General features: G+C 45.1%; 1 protein-coding gene across 3 annotated transcripts; it reads left to right on the top strand.

Moving 5' to 3' along the window:
• The first annotated feature begins 3,052 nt into the window (after positions 1–3,052).
• mrpl10 (mitochondrial ribosomal protein L10) lies at positions 3,053–17,125 on the top strand. Of its 3 annotated transcripts, none has more exons than XM_085966546.1 (5): positions 3,053–3,214; positions 8,238–8,407; positions 10,690–10,854; positions 12,887–13,031; positions 14,970–17,125. In XM_085966546.1, exons 2-5 carry the CDS (start codon positions 8,303–8,305, stop codon positions 15,230–15,232), a joined length of 678 nt encoding a protein of 225 aa, XP_085822672.1. In that variant the 5' UTR covers positions 3,053–3,214; positions 8,238–8,302; the 3' UTR covers positions 15,233–17,125. The 3 variants fall into 3 exon arrangements, with proteins under 3 accessions (XP_085822672.1, XP_085822669.1, XP_085822671.1); XM_085966543.1 differs by lacking the exon at positions 3,053–3,214 and adding an exon at positions 4,711–4,816; XM_085966545.1 differs by lacking the exon at positions 3,053–3,214 and adding an exon at positions 4,827–5,005.
• Positions 17,126–18,116: the final 991 nt, after the last annotated feature.

Genomic DNA, 18,116 nt, shown 5'->3' on the forward strand with positions numbered 1-18,116 from the left:
TGTCCATCTTTCCCACAACTGCATGTCTCAATCTCCATAAGCAGATTTTCGCCCCGACCACAGCAATGAAACAGCCCTAATCCAACTCACAAATAAGATCCTCTGTGACTGTAACCATGTTGCACTATTCCTCCTCGATCTCTCTGCACTCTTCGACATGGTCGACCACACCAATCTCTTCCAACGCCTCTCCTCCATTGCAGCAGCATCTCCAGCAGTGGCTTTATTCCCACCCCCGCACTGTTACCTTTGCTGTCCCCCAACTATCCATCCTCCCCGCCCCTACCACTTCCTCATCTACGTGCTGCTCCTTGGCAACGTCATCTGAAGACATGGGATCGGGTTGAATAAAGGGCAGCCTGAATGTAGGGCTACAACCAATTCTTCAATGCATTCCTCCGTTAGCTGTAATATTGTGAAAATTCATCAATAATGAGAGACGCGCTGAAATTCCGAGTTAATTCACCCAGCCAGCTAAACATTGTAAGACAAACTCTTGCCCCCTTACCCTCTCCCACCCTCCCCAGAACTTAATGGGCAACGAGTCCTCAGTCTTTTACAACTCAATCCCTTAGCTGTGATGAAAGGCGAAACCCAAGATGCGAATCTATGTTTTTTCTCTTTACAGATGAAGACTGGCCTGTACTTCCAGCAATTGTCAGTCTTTGTTTAAGATCAGTTCACTCACCACAGGCCAAAAGTTGAACCTAGTATTTTTTTGGTCTCAAGAAGGACATCAAAAACGTTTCTAAAGTTGTGTAATTAGTTTTTGATATCTCTCTCAGAGCCAGCAGGTCAGTCTTCATCTGTAAAGAGATAAAATAGATTAGCATCTTGGGTATAATCCTTCGTCATAGCTAAAGGATTGAGTTGTCGAAGACCCTATGACTCTTAGTCCACTTAGAGCTCAAAATGCCCAACCAACTATTTACAATCTATATTAATGACTTGGATGAAGGGACCGAGTGTAATGTAACCAAATTTGCTGATGATACAAAGATAGGTGGGAAAGCAAATTGTGTGGAGGATGCAAAGAATCTCCAAAGGGATATAGATAGGCTCAGTGAGTGGGCAAAAATCTGGCAGATGGAGTATAATGTGGGAAAATGCGAGGTTCTCCACTTTGGTAGGAAAAATAAAAAAGCAAATTATTATTTAAATGGGGAGAGATTACAAAATGCTGAAGTACAGAGGGATCTGGGGGTCCTTGTACATGAATCAGAAAAAGTTAGCATGCAGGTACAGCAAGTAATTAGGAAGGCAAATGGAATGTTGGCCTTTATTGCAAAGGGGATGGAGTATAAAAGTAAGGAAGTCCTGTTACAACTGTACAGGGCGTTGGTGAGACCACACCTGGAGTACTGCGTACAGTTTTGGTCTCCTTATTTAAGGAAGGATATACTTGCATTGGAGGCAGTTCAGAGAAGGTTCACGAGGTTGATTCCTGGGATGAAGGGGTTGTCTTATGAAGAAAGGTTGAGCAGGTTGGGCCTATACTCATTGGAGTTTAGAAGAATGAGAGGGAATCTTATTAAAACATATAAGATTCTGAAGGGGCTTGACAGGGTAGATGCAGAGAGGATGATTCCCCTCGTGGGGAAATCTAGAACTAGGGGGCATAGTTTCAGAATAAGGGGGCACCCATTTAAAACGGAAATGAGGAGGAATTTCTTCTCTCAGAGGGTTGTGAATCTTTGGAATTCTCTACCCCAGAGAGCTGTGGAGGCGGAGTCATTGAATATATTTAAGGTGGAGATAGACAGATTTTTGAATGGTAAAGGAGTGAAGGGTTATGGGGAGCGGGCAGGGAAGTGGAGTTGAGGCCAAGATCAGATCAGCCATGATATTGAATGGCGGAGCAGGCTCAAGGGGCTAAATGACCTACTCCTGCTCCTATGTCTTATGTCTTATGTATGTATGTTCAATGTAAAGCATCAATCAACAAAACCAATTGAATTTTGAATTCTATAGTCAAAACAGTAGAGTACAAGTCAGACAAAGTTATGATCAAGCTGTATAGTTCTCTGATCAGATCATACCTTGAATACTGTGCCCAGTTATGGTCACTGAGACACAGGGAGGCAACAAGCACTTACATGCAGTGTGGAGAAAAGCTAGGAGGTTGCTCCCCCGTCTTAGAGGTCTCAGGTATATGAAGATACTGTAGAAAATTGGGCTTTCCATCCTTGAAAGGAAACATCTGAAAAGTGATCTTAACGAGGCAAACAATGTTAGAAACTGTATGGAAAAAGGAAAATCCAGAAAATTACTTTAAACTGACAGAATAACACAATGAATCACTGGTTTAAAATAGCAATGGGCACATTTGGAACTGATATCAGGAGATCTTTGCACAAAGACTGATCAACACATGGAATGGACTCCTGGATGGAGAGTTATGGAAGCAAAAATCTTGGAATCATTTAAGAACTGATTGGATGCTGCAATGAGTGGACTTTCATAGAATCATAGAATGATACAGCACAGAAGGAGGCCATTCATCCCATCGTGGCTGTGCCAGACTTTAGGATCATTCTGGATGGATGAACTGGATGGACTCCCTCATAATTAATTATCTTGTGATCATGGCCTGTGGAAGGAGTGGGTTTGATGGGCTCAATGGCCTTTTCTCATTCCATGCTTTCTCAAACTCGAGCAGGATTGATGCCATCTACTGACTGCAGCATCTTTCAGTTAACAGCACCACCTACAGGCCAACTGAAGCAAGTAAAAGAATGAGGAAAAATCAAAACCTCCAATTTCTTAAATAACAACAGAAAACGCTGGAAAAACTCAGCAAGCCCCAGACCTGAAACGTTAACTCTGTTTCTCTCTCCATGGATGCTGCCTGGCCTACTGAGTTTTTCCAGCGTTTTCTGTTGCTATTTCAGATTTCCAGCATCCGCAGTATTTTGCTATTGTATTAACCTCCAATTTCTTAGTTCAAATGCTTGGCTTCCCTCTGATAGCCAATAAATGTCTGATCTCTCAGTGGCTTGGTGGATAAGTGTCTTGCCTGGTGTGGCACCGAGCCTTCAACCGAAACGCTCTCAGGATTGCGACCTGGTCTGTGCGGAGTCCACCGATCTCAGCCAGGGCATTGATGGGACCGTAACAACTGACCTCCGCACCCCGGCCTAGGGAGTGGAACAATCAGCAAGCTTGATCCCTACTCACTGACACCTGCTGGAAAGTGCACATGTATGGACAGCAGGTGAGGTCAGTTTCTGCTGTGATGCTTTACTCAGTTGGGTATCTTTCTGACATTCACTGTCTGGCAAATGTTCCCACTAATTTTTTTGTTGTCCTTTAACAGGCCCATTCAAAATTTCGCACTTGTGCAAATTCTCCCATTCAGAAGCCAGGAAGCAGCCTGTGCGGGACCTCCAGGCAGCTGCATAGCTTAGCGGGAACATTGCTGTCTAAGCTCACAGATAAAGAATGGTCATTTGAGTGGGTCTCTTTTTGATTTTCCCACTTTTCCAGTTTCTTTAGTAACATTGAACTCTGTGTCTACCCTCTAAATTTCACCTGATGATTTTTATTTTTCCTTGTCGATTTTTCTCTGCCAATTTTGCTTTCCTCTGCTCCTCTCCTGAAGACATTGCCGCCTTGCCAGAGTAAGTGCGAAGCCCTCTGGTACCTCACCCAAGAGATTGTTGTCACACTCTCCAACATTATGCCCTAGAAACCAAAACTTCCTCCAGCTTAATAGCAGCAGAACTGAAGCCACCCTCCAGTTACACAGAAGGGTTCCACAAACAGCAATGAGATAAATGACCAGTTGGTCTGTTTTAGTGCTGTTGGTTAAGAGGTGAATGTTGGCCACAATACCAGGAGAACTCCCCTGCTCTTTTTCAAAGTACCATCGGATCTTCTGTGTTCAACTGAACAGATAAACGGGGTCTCAGTTCAACATCTCATCTGAAAAACGGCACCTCCAGCAATGTAGCACTCCCTCAGTAGTGCACTGAAGTGTCAGCTTCAGTCGTGTGCCCAAGTCCTCACGGGGCTTGAACCCACTAATCAGCAGCCAATTTGTGCAAAGTGCCACAAACAGCAATGAGATAAATGATCGGTAAATCTGTTTTGGCAGAGCGCTATCATTCAGCCAAGCTGACAATTTAAAAACTGTTGTCCCTTTTCAGCCCTTGCGTTTTGCAGTCATCTATAACACATTTTGCATATTTCCCTGCACCATGATAGTTATTCTTTTTATCCTCTTCTAATTCCACCCCAAAAGGGCTGACTCCTTACTGGAATCAAGTATCACTGAATTGACTCGCATTCCACATTTCAACCTGGAGGTTTTATCACATGACCTGCTGCCTTCAAACGCCATGTCCAATCATACAGCCTTTCCTTCCCCCCATCGCCAATATTATTATAGCTAATTAAAAAAAAAAATTTTTTAATGATCCTGTCATTTTTCTAGGAGATTAATCTTTAATTCCTGGAGACTCCAGGACAGTCCTGGAGGATTGGCAACCCAACCCCTCCTGGTACAGTGAGGCTGAGGTCATTTTGCAGCCCTCCCTCCCGTCCAGTGGGGGGCACTGTGGCTTGGCACTGAAGGGGGCGGGGCGGGCTTTCGGGGGATTGTGATTGGCTGTTCGGTGTTTTTATTCTGATTGGTCACACTCCCGCACCCTGCAGCCAATTAGCTATAGGACTGGCGCTCAGCATTCGGATTGGTCGGTTCTGCACTTGTTTCTGATTGGACGCTGGCCTCAGATTGTGACGAATGGCGTGTCGGTTTGCTGCGGGGTGCTGGTGAAGATGGCGGCGCTGTGCGGGCGGTTGTTGAGCTGCAGAGGTGAGAGTGATCGGGATCAGAGAGAGCCCGAGGGCCGGCACTGCCTCCCCTCCGCTGGGACACTGAGCGGCCCGGGACCTGGGGGTGGGCGGAGGGAACCGCGCCCCCTTTTACCCGGGCTCAGGCCTTCCATGTACGAAGACGTGTGAGTGGTTAGCAAATGGTCCTGAAACAAGCTCCTAACCTGAGGTGTGAACCTGAAGAGATTGGAAAGAAAAACTGTTGGAAATCTGAAATTAAAAAATGTGAAGCATCTGGGGGGGGAAAAAAAGGTTAATGTTTTGGGATCAGTCTGTTGTGGCGCTGCCCTAAAGTATTCAGATCAAAACATTTACTGTTTTTCCCTTTTTAGATGCATCTGCTCTGTTGAGTATTTCCAAATTTTCCCGTTGCTATTGAGAAAAGTAATGAGCACGATAAATAGGGATGAGGAAAGCCGTTCAGCCGAACTTCATTCATTCTTGTAGCATCCTGTCGTTTGCAGGGTTTTTCCAAACAGTTTTCATTTGATGCAATGATGAACAGACTGATGTTGTATTAGTTCAGTAGGATTTCAGGCGGCATCCTAAAAAATACAAATAAGGATGAACCTTATTCCACTAATAGGAAAGAAAATGTGGGAGAGGAGATGACGTGAGATTTCCTCCGCTGCAGAATGCAGTCGGGTACTTTAATGAATTCAAAGCAAGTGAAACCCATTCAAAAAGGTCAAATATGATTTCTGAAATCTATAATAGTGAAATTTTGAGCAAGAGGAATATGACTTGTATTGTAAGTAAATCTCAAGACCGTTCAAGATTTAATAAAGTTACATTGGCTGCAGACTGGGTCAAAGCTCTGTCTCCAAGGGCTAATGCTGCTGTTCTACAATTGATCACAGACTGAACTTTAAATTTAAAATGCAGTATCTGATTTCTGTGAATCAAGTATTGATTTTGGAAATTAAATAAAGTATTTTGGATTGGAGTTGCAAGTAAAGGTCTGACTATTGAAGAAATTAAGTCCCTGCTAACTGATAGTTTTGGTGAGATTACATAGAATGTACAGCACAGAACTAGGCCAGAGTTAATGCTCCACAGGAGCCTCCACCCACCCCTTCTTCATCTAACCCTATAAGTGGTGGCTGCCTATACATTTTGGGTTCCCCAGGATCACTTGGCTCCAGACCTTATTACAGTCTCGGTCCAAACATAGACAGAAAAGCTGAATTCCAGAAGTGAGATGACTGCCCTTGACATCAAGGCAGCATTTGACCGAGTGTGGCATCAAGGAGCCCTAATAAAATTGGAAGTCAACGGTAATCGGGGGAAATTTTCCACTGGCTGGAGTCATACCTAGCACAAAGGAAGGTGGTTGTTGGAGGCCATCATCACAGCCCCAGGACATCGCTGCAGGAGTTCCTCAGGGCAGTATCCTAGGCCTAACCATTTTCAGCTGCTTCATCAATGACCTTCCCAACGTGAGGTCAGAAGTGGGGATGTTTACTGATGATTGCAGGGTGTGCAGTTCCATTCGCAACTCCTCAGATAATGAGGCAGTCCGTGCCCGCATGCAGCAAGACCTGGACAACATTCAGGCTTGGGCTGATGAGTAACATTCTAACCACTTCCCGTTGACATTCAATGGCATTACCATCGCCGAATCCCCCACCGTCAACATCCTGGGGGGGTCACCATTCACCAGAAATTTAACTGGACCAGCCACACACATACTGTGGCTACAAGAGCGGGTCAGAAGCTGGGTATTCTGCAGCGAGTGTCTCACCTCCTGACTCCCCAAAGCCTTTCCACCATCTGCAAGGTACAAGTCAGGAGTGTGATGGAATACTCTCCACTTGCCTGGATGAGTGCAGCTCCAACAACACTCAAGAAGTTCGACACCATCCAGCACAAAGCAGCCCACTTGATTGGCACCCCATCCACCACCTTAAACATTCACTCCCTCCACCACCGGTGCACTGTGTCTGCAGTGTGTACCATCTACAAGATGCACTGCAGCAACTCGCTTCTTCGGCAGCACCTCCCAAACCCGCAACCTCTTCCACCTAGAAGGACAAGGGCAGCAGGTGCATGGGAACACCATCACCTCCAAGTCACACACCATCCTGACTTGGAAATATGTCGCCGTTCCTTCGTCATCGCCGGGTCAAAATCCCGGAACTCCCTCCCTAACAGCACTGTGGGAGTACCTTCACCACACAGACTGCAGTGGTTCAAGAAGGCGGCTCACCACCACCTTCTCAAGGGCAATTAGGGATGGGCAATAAATGCTGGCCTTGCCAGCGACGCCCGCATCCCAGGAGCAAATTGGGGAAAAAAATTCTCCCTCGTGCTTAGCTTCCCCTTAAATGCATCTTTGCTATTCGCCTCAACTACTCCTTGTGGTTGTAAGTTCCACATTCTAACCACTCTCTGGATAAAGGTTGAGGTGGCAATTGTGACATAATTTGAATTTTAAAACTATGGCTGATCGCACTACTTGTTGTGGTGCTCCGCTATCTAGAAGAGGAAATTCCTATGTTGAACTCTGGTCTCTGCTAAATTATCGAATCTCAGCCAGACTGCTGGTGCTAAGAACATTGTCTTCACTGTCCTTAGGGAAGGAGTTAAAATAGACTGGTTTCCCACTTCTGACTCCAGCTGGCAAGTGCACTTGTGGACACTGAGAGAGAACGGGGTCACATTTGGCTGTGATGCACATTGAGATCAAATAGCCTGCTGACTTTCACTGTTCTTCTGTGGAGAATGGCTACTTTTGTGTGCCCATGGACCTGTGTGAATTGGTGCCGTTAGGAGTGACTTTGAGGAAAGACTTCTCTGAGCATAGCATCCTGCACACTTTTTGTTTTAAAGGTAAATGTCTTCAGACTTTTTCAAAAGAAAAAAAGTAGACTTTGGTCATTATGTGCCTTCGCCATCTTATCCTTTTGGAAATGATCTATGTCGGTACTTAAAAATATTTCTGAAAGGTGAGATGTTTTCTCCCTTTCCTGATCTCTCCATAACACCATCTTCTGTAGCCAAGAGCATGGCCAGTTGCTCACTCTGAAGCCTATGAAAATACTGTTCTGAAATAGGTTAGAAGGTGGGACCCAAGAAATGACTTCTCCCTAAGTTTTCCTTCTCTCCCTGTGAGGAAGCTCTTGGTTGCAGCTTAAGATCAGCCCCAGTATTGGATGACTGAGGTTAGTGTCTCAATGAGCAGGTGCTGCAGTGATAAAAACAGGAAATGCTGGAAATACTCCGCAGGTCAGGCAACATCTGTGGAGAGAGAAACAGAGTTAATGCTTCGGGTCGATGACCCTTTGTGTGCTGCAGTGAACTGCTCAAAGAGCACCTTTTTTTTAATTGTTTGAATTGCAAATGCTTGGCTTCTTAAGGGCCTGAGGTGTTCACTAAACCCCAAGTGTTTCTTTTTGAAGGGTGGTTTCCACCCCAACAGATTGTGCGCCATGGATCCAAGGCCGTCACTCGCCACCGCAAACCCATGCACTTCCTGCGTCAGAAGCTGCTGGCTGTCACACAATACATCCCTCCAAAGCCTGCCGTCCCAGAAAGATGCATAAAACCGTGGACGTGGGAAGTCCAAGAGGTGAAGACATTTAGTGAGCGTGGCTTTGTGCTTTAATTGACATTTTTTCCCTCCACTGTGTGTAGCATGGGGAGAGAGCCTGAATCAGGCAGTGTATTTTTTTTAATGGGGTGAAGATTTATCTACTTGATGTGGATTTTCTTGGCAGGGACCTACTAAAGGTATGTGCAGGTCTGCCCACCATTGCACTCGATTCTTGATAAAGAGCTCACCAGGAAAGCATTACTGTTATTGCTAGATCTCCTGTGCCGTTGCTCACAGATAGTAGGGGCACAGATACTTGCTACGCTCACCAGAAGCAAAATAATCGATACAGAGAAGGGAGTTGTGGGGACGAGACCTTTGCAGTTGCTTGCTTTCTTATGGAACTCTCATTCATACAGACACAATTGTTTTTATTAGCTTTAAAGAATTAATGAAATACAGTTTAAGGAAAGGCTTTTCGGCCCATCTAACCTCTTCCTTTTGTATGCTGCACACAACCTACACTATTGTGGGCTCTCTGTTTAGCGAGGTGACGAATCACAGGCACAACTTCCAAACATAAAATGATGAAATTTCCCACAGACACCTAACTATAATTAAACTTCTAGATAGTACTCTGATGTATTTGCAAGCTAAGATTCAGCACTGACTCACTGGATCCCACAGATGACTGTTCCATAGACCCAGCAACATAGAAACTATTGGGGTCCATATATTAACGTGTCTACTCATAATATTCAATTCTGTTAAACGGTTCCTTTTATGAAGGGGGGGTTACAATAAATCTTCGCGAATAACACATTATCTTCTTGTCTCTCCCCCCGCCCCCCCCCCCCCCCAAGATACAAAAGGTAGGGGTGCACTTTAAGCACGGTTACTATGATGTCGGTCTTGGCTGAGTCAGAAGGTCGTGGGTTCAAGCCCCATTCCATTGGAGCCGATAACCTAGGCCGACACTTCAGTGCAGTACTGAAGGAGTGCTGCACTGTCGGAGATGCTGTCTTTAGGATGAGACGTTAAACCAAGGCCTAGCCTGCTCTCTCAGGTTAGCGTAAAAGATCCCATGGGACGTCCTGAGGACATGCAGACTGCTAGCAATGGTAGAAGTGGAAGGTATAGTCAGTGAATTTAAAGCAGCAGAAACAGAAGCATCAATGTAATAGATTAGTGAGTGAGCCCGAGTAGGACTGGAGCAAGTCGCATTCTGCATAATCTGTGGAAAGATGTGTAAAACTGTCAACTTGTTAGGCTTTGCATTTGGGCAATCTGGGTTTCCTTGCCCTCAATCTTTTTCATTAGAATTGAAAAAATAATACTTCCTTCCACAGAAAACTTTTTGGGAATGTATTCCTTTAGAACTGGACAGAGAAACAAAAGGAGGCCACACAATACTGTGGGATGCTGTGTTTATGCTGCTGCAGTACTTGATTTACACCACCAGAGGCCGCTTGTGAGCCACATAAATGTGGTCGCAACCTCAAGTAGCAAAATCTAGGTACTGCAACAGTAGTTTGCAGATAACAGTCGATTCGGTGTCAATGAAAACCTGATAAAATCCTAATTTATGGATGCAGTTGATAAATTGTCTGTCCAGTGTGGCACTGAGCCACAGGGACCAGCAAGATTCCATGTTCAGTCTCGGGCGGAAGTTGAGTTTGCTGGTCTCGGTTGGGGCAGGCAGTCGGAGTACAGCAATTGACCTCAGTGCCCTTGGCAAAGAGAGGGGACAGGCCAGCCAGGGTTTCCCATTTCTGATCCCTATCCAGTAACCCTGGTGGAAGAGGCATGACAGCAAATATCGCAGGAGGACAGGTTAGGGCTTGGCTGTGATGCTCCTCCAGGTCGAAAAGTCTGCCAACACTTGCTCCCTGGGAAGGTACAAGTGGCCAATCAGTACTCATGGAACTGTACCTTGGCAACAGTTGCCACTTTCAGGCGAGGGGGGTGGTGGGTACCTGCTTGATCTGGAATGCACTGCCTGAAGGGGCGGTGGATACAGATTCAATAGTAACTTTCAAAAGGGAATTGGATAAATACTTGAAAAGGAATAAAAATAGCAGGGCTGTGGGGAAAGAACAGGGGAATGGGACTAATTGGACAGCTCTTTCAAAGAGCCGGCACAGGCACGATGGGCCGAATGGCCTTCTGTGCTGTATAATTCTGTGATTCTATAATACAATCTACTGCTGGTTGTTAACCAGAGCGTTTACCTCTTCTGTGCATGTAATAGCATTTCACTGTTTTCTGTTAGTTGATAAGGCGCAGTGTATAAATGTTTGTATAAATCTCTTCATTAGCCAACTAGTTTAGAAAAGCTTCTATGGCGCGAAGTGGAAATAACATTCAGAGAGAATAAAATGGTGGCAGTTTTCCAGAACAACTCCATCACTTCTGAGGAGCTGAGGCTTCTTCGACATCGATTACTGAAACACGATATTCGCCTGAAGTTCTTCCCTAACCAGGTTTGTGTTTACTTTGCATCCTATATATCATTCTAGAACTGACCGTTCATGGCATTACCCCAGCCTGGTTAGTAGTGTTTGTTTCCTAGCTACTCTATTTTTACTCCCAGGGATTCCCGCGACTATTCTCCCTCTTCTCCAGAAGGCGCCAACTCTTCTTGGAGTCTCCACAAGTATCGGTAGCTCTCTGTTATCTTGCCTAGTGGATGTTGTCCGTGTGTGACCCAAGCTAGTAGCCTGGACTGAAAATCACACGTGTGTAGATGGGTGAAGACTTGGTACTAATGCCATCTACACTTGTAGTCTGAGTTCGTGTGAAGAATAGTATTTGAATGAGGTAAAGGGAACAGTTGCCAATGTCTGTGGCACTGTACCCTTGAGAAGATGTGGGCAGACAACAAACCAAAAAGAAAATTAGTTCCCATTCAAAGTTTTAAAATTAAAAATCTACTGGTCGACCTCCAGTGGCATTGCTCATGGAGCGTCACAACAAGTGTAGCTTTCGGGTGGAGCTGGGTTAGAGACAGGGGGGATAATCGATCCAGGGTGCACAGATGTGATTCCGTACCCATTTCAAAGTTATGCATTCTGTCACTTTGATATTTCCATTATAAATTCCTATGTCCACATTTATAATGGAAACAGTCTATGTAAACTTGTCACGCTGTAATTGCACCCCCTTGCCAGCAGTGGTGCTGCAGTGCTTCCACTGGAGAGGTGTAATTACAGCCGGACAAGTTTACATCCATTATAAATGTGAATGTAAGAATTTATTATGGGACAATATTACAAGAAGTTCTTGCAGATGCAAGGTTTTTAATATATTTTAGATAGTTTCAATTCTCTTATGTAATATTAGATATAAAGTTTAAATAGAGATGATGAGATAAGACCTATATTCAGTTTATGGTGCTGATCAGGATTCACTTGCAGCTTTGATTGAGGTTATGAAGCCTGAGTGTACGATTGAAATGGGGCCAATGTTTTGTAGGCAAACTTGGTTGTCAATTTGTACACAGCAAGCTCCCCACGAACAGCATTGGGATAAATGACCAGATAATCTGTGGTGTTGGTTGAGGAATAAATGTTGGCCAGAATACCGTGCACTTCTTCAAATAGTGCCATGGGATCTTTTATGTCTGCCTGAAAGAGCGAACGTCTTTTCTGAAAGACGGCACCTTCAACAGTGCAGCACTGAAGTGTCGGCCTAGATTATATGCTCGTGTCTCTGGAGTGGAACTTGAACCCGTAACCTTCTGATTTAGAGTTAACATTGTTACCACTGAGCCAAGGCTGACACTAAGAACAGTAAAACTGGCCGTGCATCACATTGCTGTTTGTAGATACAGGTAGACTACCCTTTATCCGAACTTCCGAAAACTGAAACCCTCTAAAAACCGAAGGTTTTTTCGGTCAGTGTGAGTCGTGCGCACGACATGACCAGAGTGGCGCACGACTTACGCTGAGCAGAGGGTCAGCGTAAGTCATGCGCACGACCCCCCGCGGACCCCGACCCCCGCGGACCCCCCCCCCCCCCCCCCCCCGCGGACCCCCGCCGACTTACGCTGAGCAGAGGGTCAGCGTAAGTCGTGCGCACGACCCCCCCCCACGGAACCACCTGACTCTCTTCCAAAGGCTCGAAAGCAACGAGAGCTCTGAGCCCGCGGCGGTGCCGGCCCCTGTTCCGACCGAGCACGACGACCTGTTGGTGGAAATGCGGAACTTCATTGCATTCCAGGCTAGCAGTGACGGACAAGCCACGACTGCGGACCCCCGCCGACGTCGACCCCAACCCCCCCCGCCGACCCCGACCCCCGCCAACCCCCCCCCCGCCGACCCACCATCCGAAATTTTCCGAAAACCGAAACACGGCTGGTCCCGAGGTTTTCGGATAAAGGATAGTCTACCTGTATTGACTGTTTAAGTCACGTCAATATGTGGTATTTTAATGTTACAAGGCACTATATAAATGCAAGTCTTATTGATGGCATGTTGACATCTTGTAATGTCACTGATTATTTCTCTCTCCCAGATTCTGCGTTCATATGTAGCAGACACCAAGTACAAGAACCTGCTGCCCTTGTTTATTGGCCACAATATCATTATTGTGAGTAAGGAGCCCAAAGCGAAAGAGCTGCTGCAGACCGTGCGCAGTACAACTCGGATCAGTTTACTGGGTAAGAGCTGCTTTAGAGCAATGGCCGAGCTCGGTTCAAATCGGAACCTCCTGCCGTGGTTATTTGTCATGTCCAGTTGTGTCTGATTCATCAACTTAATCACACCTTTCATTAACTTGCACCTTCTCTTTCACAGAGCCGGGAGCTTTAGTCTAACAGTTTTTCATCACTAGACTGAAGATGACATTGTATTCAAGAAACTCATTCATAAATTTCATGCTTACATTTAATGCAAATAGTTGTGAAACTCAGATTACCTTCTAGATTAGTGGATCCCACCAAAAACCTGTTTCATTGTAGAGGGTTACAGCTCTTTTTTAATATTCTTTATTATTGACCGCCACTGTTTGTCATGTCTTTACCCTCTGGTCACACACCCACACACAGTAAAAGGGAATTATTGGTGTTTGGGCATAAAATACATTTAAACATTCATTCTGATTTTATTGCTGGCTTGCTGCTCATCATCTCTGTTGAACATAGTTTGCAGAAACAATATTTCAGTGAGTGAGTGGTCAATCTGTGGAACAGACTCCCTCAGGAGACAGTGGAAGTAGTTAGTATTGATTAAGCTAAATGTAACTTGGATAGATTTCTTTCAGAAAGTACCATTTTGGGATACAGTGTATGAGTAATTTAAGACATGACGTGGTAAGTGTAGCATGCTTGGGAGGAAAATGGTGACTTTGGGCCGATGGTTCCCAAAGCTCTCCACCACTGGGGGTTTTCCTTGCCTCATGTCCGGGTCTGTTGTAGACTCATTGATCGAGATTGATTCCCAACAACTCCTTTAGTGTATCATAAGACTGCCAGGACATAGAAGGCGTACTAGATTTTCTTTTTGCCTAGCAATTCCTATGTTCCTAATACAAGTGCCAGGGTGCTAAGATTCAACTGAAAGCCATGGCTCAGTTGGTAGCACTCTCGCGTGATAGTCAGAAGGTCGTGGGTTAACATAGAAACATAGAAGATAGGAGCAGGAGTCGGCCATTCGGCCCCTCGAGCCTGCTCCGCCATTTAATGAGATCATGGCTGATCATCCAAATTCAGCACCCTGTCCCTGCTTTCTCCCCATATCCCTTGATCCCTTTAGCCTTAAGAAATATATCTAACTCCTTCTTGAATATATTTAATAAGTTGACCTCCACAGCCTTCTGTGGTAGAGAATTCCACAGGTTCACCACTCCCTGGGTGAAGAAATTCCTCCTCATCTCTGTCCTAAATGGCTTACCCCTTATCCTTAGACTGTGACCCCTGGTTCTGGACTCCCCCGCCATCGGGAGCATCCTTCCTGCATTTAGTCTGTCTAGTCCTGTTAGAATTTTATAAGTTTCAATGAGGTCCCCTCTCATTCTTCTAAACTCTAGCGAATACAAGTCCAATCGACCCAATCTCTCTTCATACGTCATTCCTGCCATCCCAGGCTTACCGGTCTATAATTCCCCATTTTCTCTCTACCACCTTTTTTAAATAGTGGGGTTACATTAGCTACCCTCCAATCCATGGGAACTGTTCCAGAGTCTATAGAATTTTGGAAGATGACCAGCAATGCATCTATTATTTCTAGGGCCACTTCCTTAAGTACCCTAGGATGTAGATTATCAGGCCCTGGGGATTTATTGGCCTTCAATCCCGTCAATTTCCCTACAAATACTGATTCCATTCAGTTCCTCCCTCTCATTAGACCCTATGTTCCCCGACGGGTTCAAGTCCCACTCCAGTGACTTGAGCATACAATCCAGGCTGACACACCAGTGCAGTACTGAGGGAGTGCTGCACTGTCGGAGGTGCCGTCTTTAGATATGGTGATGGGGTGAGATGAAGTAAGGTGGGAGGAAGCTCGTGTGGAGCATAAACACCGGCATAGACCAGTTTCTGTGCTGTAAATAGTACGTTGCGATTCGTCCCTGTTGATTGTGCTGTCTGTTTCCTGTGCAGGTGCTTGTATCGACGATGCACTCTTCAGCAGACAGGGAGTGGTTAACTACTCCAGGCTCCCAGGAATGCAGATCATCCGTGGGGAGGTTGTAGGCGGCCTGACTCTTATGACGTCTCAGACGTGCCAGCTCCTGCAGACTGGCCCCGTGCGCCTCGCTGCCTTACTAGAGCAATACTTGAGACAGCAGAATGAAGCTGTCACTGGGCCGAAAGAGACAGAGAACCTCGAGCAGAAGGAAACGCAGGGGAGCGAAGGATCTTAGGGCTGCTGGTATTTGGCCATTTCCTGTGACAAAATACCTTTCTCTCTGTTCGTGGGGTTCCCGCTCCATCTCCCCACATAACTGGATTGAAGAGGAAATAAAACACAAGATGTAAAGGATTGTTTAATTATTGGGGAAGCAACAGTTTTTCCAGCACACGTCTCCCTCTTCCCGAATGTATTGCTTTTACAGTGTCTGTGTCATTGTAAATGAGACTGAACTTCTGCATGGATATAAATTAAAGCAGTTCCCAGAATTTATGAACAAAAGGCAAATTTTGAACCTCGGAAAATTATAATACTACAAACAGTTAAATACAAATGATCTTCCATCCGCTTATGTTAATTTTGCAGGTACAGTTCGATCGGTGCACCAGTCCAATTCAACGAGGACCAATTGTGAAGTTTGGCTCAACAATTAGGATTGACCGACTATGCTAGCTTTAGTCTCCTAGGTTACCTTGCTGTGGGATAAAAAGGAAAAGCAGTCGCCTGGATACCTGAAATTGAAAGTGTTGGAAATGTACCTGAACCAGAAAGGAAAGAGAATGTTAATGTTTTGAATTTTATAATGGAACGTTACCTCTCTTTCAGAGGCTGGCAGAATTCCTGTGTATTTCCAGCATTTTCTGTTTCTAAGATATGATCCTGTTGGAACACTGGCAATGCAAATGTACTGGACCAGCTTGTTTTAACACACGCATTCTGAAATGACACTTGCATTTTTCATGGCCCTATTAGAATATTGTAGAACCTAGAGAATATAACCATCTTCAAATACTGTTAAATGTGTTGCACACTGTGACTGCAATCCATGATGGGTCTGGGGTGACTGACTCTTTTCAGAATTTTGGAAGAGGAATCTGTAGGGCAATGCCCAGGAGGTTTAAATAGTATACAAGACTGTGTACTGCAGGGAAAAGAGAGTTCTATTCTGTACAGTGGACTCTTGTGTTCATTTTGGTTTTACCAATCAAAAAGTAGACAGAAATTTAATTCTTCCTCCATGCTGAGTTTGCTGATTTCAGTAGAGTTGCTATAATTGAGCTGAATTTCTACTCCCCCGCACCCCCCCCTCGGGCTAGAGAGGGGAAAAATTATGCTCCGATCCTTGCTGGTAATTGCTATCTGTTAACTCATGCTCGACAGTGTATATGTGTGGATGTCGGGTAAAGATGGTGATCCACTAGCCTGCTGACTCTCTGTCTTGGCTTACACAAGAAGAATGACCACTTGGGCAAAGTATTGGTGGAACAGTGGTGCCTGTGTGATGTGCTATCAATTACTCATAAAAGACTGAGAGTTAGAAGAGTAACTAAAGGCTTTTATTAACAAAAGAATGGAGGTCTGCCTCGAGTGGTCGACCGGTCCAGAAATACAAAGGGCTGGGGAGCAGCCACCTTTATACTAGGACTTGTGGGAGGAGTCAGCCGAGGCATGTCCAGGCATGTACACAATGGAATGCAAACAGTATACAAACAGTGGTTTACCACACTGTGGAACTGTACCACAGCGCGAGTCACTGCCTTAAGGGAAGGGAGGGAAAAAGTAAAGGCAAAGAATGGACAAGCCCTAATCGCTGTCTCCTGAAGGGCCTTGCTCCAAAGTAATGGTCAACTGTAGAAAAGCATTCCGGGGGAATAAGTTGACTCTCTAAGTAAGTGTCGCTTTCTGCAATAACTTGCAATATTGTGGAGACGTTGCACACGGCTCATGTTGCTCTGAACATCTGCAGCTGACGGGTGTGATTAACGTGCATTCATGTCTGGGACAGCCAGGGGAAATAATAAATGAATGTAGATTTGCTGAATAGATTGAGTTTAATAGAACAGCGACAATAATTGAATTACCACTGTGTATTTCAAAACCTACGCAATAAAGTGCTGCTTTTAAATGTGCTTCCGTTTCTGTTTTTATGGAACAGTGCATTTTTCCTTTTAAGCATTTACAATGCCGTACTTGTTTGTCGAGGCTGTGTAAAAATATCTACATATTTAAGTTGCTCCTTAGCATGCAAAATCAAAACTTAGTTATTTTTCCCCTGTGAATTTTGTACTCAAGGCCAGCAATGCTCGTCCTAGGGCATTACGGGTACGGTAGTGTAGTGGTTATGTTACTGGACTAGTAATCCAGAGGCCTGGACTAGTATACTTGAGATCAAATTACACCATGGCAGTTTGTGAATTTGAATTCAGTTTTTTTTTATATATATAAAGAAACAATTAAATGAATCTGGAATAAAATGTTAGTATTTGTAAAGGTGACCATGAAGCTGTCAGATTGTTGTTAACCCAACTGGTTCATTAATGTCCTTTAGGGAAGGAAATCTGCTGTCTTTACTCGGTCTGGCCTATATGTGACTCCAGACCCACAGCAAAGTGGTTGACTCTTGACTGCCCTCTGAAATGGCCTAGCAAGCCCCTCAGTTGTATCAAACCACTACAAAGAAGTATAATAAGCACCACACGGACTGCAGTGGTTCGAGAAGGCGTCGCACCACCACCTTCTCGAGGGCAACTAGGGCCCTGCCAGCGATGGCTACATCCCAAGAATGAATAATTTTTTTTTTTAAACTTGCCCATTTCAGGCAATCATTGAGTCAGCATTAGGCACTCCAAGGTCCGTTTTAGCATGGCTAGATACGGAGTAAATTTGCTTTACCCTGCTTCAAAGTGTGCCTCAGCACTGACCTCCGGTGCAGCCCTACTGCAATTGTGTGCACTCATTTCCCACACTGGCCGTCCTGTGGCCTTTACAAGTGAGACTGCCAATTTGCGCTGAATTATGGGCAGCTTTATGCTGTCCACTAGGAACTGGAACTCATTTGGCGTTGTACCTTTACAGCCAGCAGACAGGGCTTTCGTTCTGTCAGTGTGGACTGGATT

This window comes from Somniosus microcephalus, chromosome 24 (genome assembly GCF_052327205.1).
Source record: "Somniosus microcephalus isolate GS21.2 chromosome 24, FLI_Smic_1.0, whole genome shotgun sequence".
Taxonomy (NCBI): domain Eukaryota; kingdom Metazoa; phylum Chordata; class Chondrichthyes; order Squaliformes; family Somniosidae; genus Somniosus; species Somniosus microcephalus.